Below are 4447 nucleotides of genomic sequence, written 5' to 3'. Positions count from 1 at the left end.
TATGTGAAGTTCCTCATGAATATCTTCTCCAGTGATCTGCATGATGGCCACATCATTCTTCAGTTATATGAGAGAATCCAGGTGCCTGTCGACTGGACTAGAGTTAATAAACCTCCCTATCCAATACTGGGCTCCAACATGAAGAAGGTTTGTACAAGTTCAGCTTTGAGTTTCAATAGCTTACGAGTACAAGGAGCTAATAACTGAGATAAAGAACTGGATCACCTTCGAGTCACATTTGTTTCACATCACATTAGTATGTTTGTTTCGGAGAGAAAATTAAATACGGCTACATGAAGGATTTCTGTCCCTGCTGAAATGATTTCCACAGCTGCCTCAGGGTACTGGCTAGCTCAATTTAGAATTATAAATGCACTTTATTCATCACAAATGCTATTTATGTATGCGTACTGCTGTCGTCGGGGCTAAATTATACATGTCATGTTAACTTGGCTGACATATGTTTGTTTTGTAGCTTGAGAATTGTAATTATGCAGTCGCACTGGGCAAAAAGGAAGCAAAGTTTTCCTTAGTAGGAATCGGTGGTGAGAATATCAATGAGGGAAGCGCCATGCACACCTTGGCACTGGTCTGGCAACTAATGAGAAGGTACTTTAGCTGTACAATAAAGCTTTTACAATGCTGTCATGGCAATTCTAACTATTGTACATGTTGGTGATTTTATGGAAAAATTTTATTAATTTTAATGCTGTCAATCGATAAAAAAAAAATGTAAACAACATGGCGCTGGATGTGAAAATGCTAACTGCGTCGGGCTGAAACTAGCAAAAAACACTTGCATCGCACTTGGCGTCACACTACACCGGTTGTATGATAGGGCCCAAAGACAGTAGCCTATATTTTAAATATTGTATCTTTTAATGAAAGAAAGCCATTATCACTGATACCAATACTGATGTCTCTATGAAATTGATTTTTTCTCAATTTTAGCCATTAATTATAGACATTACAGCTATCAATTTTTAACATTTATTAGGCTTTAAAAAACGTATATATATCATCAGGGCTCAATTTATTTCTATTGGCCCAGTCAGATTTTTACTTAATAACAAAAAGTTATTGTTTTTGTTGTTTTTGACACATCGTAAACCTAGTAAACAGTGCTTTAATATTTTCAGGTAGATCTAACAAGTAGGATATAAACAGAAATTTAATAAAAGTTTTCAAACACGTCTTCACTGCATAAATTAGAAATGAAATATAGATTAATCCTTATTAAAGCTACAAAAGTTATTCTGTCAAGAGCAGTGATTGATTTTCTCATTTGCTTTTGTTATTTGATTAGCCTTAATGTATTCAAGCGCTATCTGAAGCAGCTTTCTGTGTGCACGAGATTCACAAATGCGCACCAATACCGCACTGCATTCTCTTATAGCGTTTGAATGGTTTAAAAGCATTTGCATGAATAAGAACATGATCATATAATATAATGCTAGCCAAAGGAAGACGGAAAAAAATGGATGCTGCGTTAAACTGAAAATAATGTATTGTGTACGTTAACCTATTAATTTTGACAGCACTAATTAATTTGCTAATTAAAAATCGAATACATACATTTTCGTATGATCTTCTTACACCCCACTGAGGGATACTGAGGTGGACCTTCATGCTAGTTTTTTTCCCCTAAAAAATACTAGATTTTCTTACGAATCAAATCGTATGTATTCATAGGAAAATCGCAAACTTATAGTTCTCATGAGATTGGGTTGAAAGAATTTGACTCGACCCATAATATACCAAAAAAAAAAGAGAGGCGGGGATGGGGGGGAATGCATCCTTACTGAATAAAAGTATTAATTTCTTTATAAAAAAACGTTTGGATATTTGATAGACCAATCAAATAAATGTTTGCCAATGGGGATGGTTATGGCTTTTTTGCTATTTTTGTTAAAAATGTGAACCATATTAATTATCTTGTTTCTTACAAACAACTCTTGCAGATACACACTGAAGGTTCTGTCTGACATCGGTGAAGGGGAAATAGTCACTGACCAAATTATTATCAACTGGGTGAACAACACCTTGAAACAAGCCCATAAAGACTCGTATATTAACAGCTTCAAGGTGAATGCCATTCGACACAATGTGTTACCACCAGTATTGCTTTCCTACTGCACCATGAAGTGAATGATCTCATATTGGGATTCAAATAATATCAAACATGTCTACGTTTAAATGAAATTGAATTGTATATGATGTATTGTTTCAGGACAAATCAATCAGCACTAGCCTGCCAGTGATTGATCTGATCGACACCATCGTGCCCAAAGTCATTAAATACGAGATGGTGAAGAGCGGAGAAATGACGCCAGAGGACAAGCTAAACAATGCAAAGTAAGTTCCACCCGCGGCTCCTCATAAATTACCCTGATACACATCTGACGCCAAATTGCCTGTTGTCTCGCCACCAGCAACCTTCTCCGTATCTCTGTTTCCCACTCACAGATACGCAATCTCGGTGGCGCGAAAAATCGGCGTCAAGGTGTACGCTCTGCCCGATGACCTTGTGGAGGTCAAACCCAAGATGGTGATGACGGTGTTTGCATGCCTTATGGGAAGGAGCCTGAAGAAAGTCGATGGCTGACCTTTCTTAAGGACGTTGTCAGAAAGCACAACCATCACTTTGCACTTTTTTTCTTCCCCTGACGTCCCTTCAGCCTTACGCACCAACACTTAAATGCAATTCTTGAATATGTTCTATGAATATTTCCGCATGAATTTACCTCCTGTTAATTGCACCGAAATACTTCACTAATCATTTAATTTCTGCTAAATGTAGATGCAAGATTATTCAAAGATAATGTTATTTTCTTAACAATTGCGAATCCTTTATTTCTTCATTGACTCATTAAAACGATTCTTTCAGTTGGAGCCAGATTGTAAATAGCTGGATATTTTTACATAACGTAAATAAAGGTGCTCACAAGAAATATTTGAGCCATGTAGATCTGCACATTCATTCAGTTTGTTATTTAATCAGGCTTAGATGCAGCTGGCAGCCTGTTCTGGCTTATAATCAGACATTTTGGATGTCGGTCTAAATATTTGCTCACCCACAGAAGCGCACTGTAATCCAGAGGAGGATATTTTACAGTGAATATGAGTCGAAAGCAGAAAAATGCTACAATTGGCAGAAACAAATTATTAAACCAGCATACACATCACTTAAGAGTGGCCAGAACTGCAAACACTTTCCTGGGCTCTGCTTCCTATTTACAATTAACACTTGTCAAACCATTGTCGAACGAGTCCAGCTCACTTGTAGAGGGAGTTTCTCTCAATGTCATTGTGAAACTCCAGATGTGTTTGAGTTTCTGGGATAATTTCAGCTGAGCTGAGCATTCCCCTTTGACAATTGTACCATCACGTAGAGCTACGCTCGGGTTAACCCAGGAAAATATTCAATGCCCCCTCTGGATTCACTTAATGTTTCTTATTCTCTGTACTGCATTATGTTACTGAACAGATTTCAGTATTTTAACGAGTTTGGGAAAATATCAATATTACTGCCCAGTTCCAGCATTAATATGCCAATTCAAATGCTAAACCCTTGTGAAAACGAAGTGTGCTTAATTGTACTGAATGTGCACTTGTGGTGTACTTTAAATCCTAAAAGTATTAAAAATTACTACATATTACAGTTTTTCTCAGTCGCTTTGGTACATTTCTCGAATCATCCTCGACATTTGCAAAACAATAAGTGCATTTCTCAAAACAATTCGTACAAATAGCAAAATACCATGGATTACCTGCAAAAGCCAGTCTCTTGCTCAAAATCCTTAGTTCATCTCTCAAAAGTAAATATCTGTGTCGATGAACATGTCAGTGCCATCAGAATGACAAGTCCTTGTGTCATTGTGTATGAATAAGACAGTCAAATTGCTTAGTCATGTTGTCAATATAACTGTACTCTGGAGGGATGTTCTGATGTAAATATGGCTAAAATTTTGATGACAAATATTGTAAATTGTAGGTTACACCTTAGTGTATGTGGGAGTTTGAATGCAAGAGACTGGACAAGATTCACATTTATGCTTTTACTGTTTGTACTGTAATTTGTTGACAGACCATGTCATTGCGATACAGAAAGGAAAAGACAGCACTGCATAGCACAAAGAAAAAAACCCCCAGAAAAACAAAAGTAGAAATGTGAACGTCTAATGGAAATGTATAGAAATATGCTTGACATTTTATGACAACTTGATCAACCATTTTGCATGTATAAAGACTTATGCTATGAACTAATGCCTAAATGTTGTGGGGGGTGAGACTATTCAACAGAGACCCATTATAATAAATTTTGATCAACATGACATAAGCAACTGATAATGTAGGAAACAGCAGAGAATTGTACATAATCATTTGCATGGATGTACACAAGCATTTGCAACTTGTTCAAAGAAATGAGAAACTGCTTTTTTGATGT

The 4447-nt window shown here is 36.6% G+C and overlaps 1 protein-coding gene across 3 annotated transcripts in view; it reads left to right on the top strand.

Moving 5' to 3' along the window:
* The window catches only part of pls1 (plastin 1 (I isoform)), a 31097-nt gene extending 26963 nt beyond the window's left edge, over nt 1–4134 (top strand). For all 3 annotated transcript variants that reach the window (XM_079820544.1, XM_079820542.1, XM_079820543.1), the window contains 5 exons: nt 33–147; nt 476–609; nt 1962–2085; nt 2231–2355; nt 2467–4134. In XM_079820544.1, the coding sequence (XP_079676670.1) occupies nt 33–147; nt 476–609; nt 1962–2085; nt 2231–2355; nt 2467–2605 (637 nt within the window). In that variant the 3' untranslated portion in view covers nt 2606–4134. The remainder of the gene's footprint in view (nt 1–32; nt 148–475; nt 610–1961; nt 2086–2230; nt 2356–2466) is intronic.
* The last annotated feature ends 313 nt before the right edge of the window (nt 4135–4447 follow it).

Source organism: Gobio gobio (assembly GCF_949357685.1).
Source record: "Gobio gobio genome assembly, chromosome: 6".
Taxonomy (NCBI): Eukaryota; Metazoa; Chordata; class Actinopteri; order Cypriniformes; family Gobionidae; genus Gobio; species Gobio gobio.
Note: the sequence above shows the minus strand (reverse complement) of the source record. Positions and strands in the feature narration are given on the sequence as shown.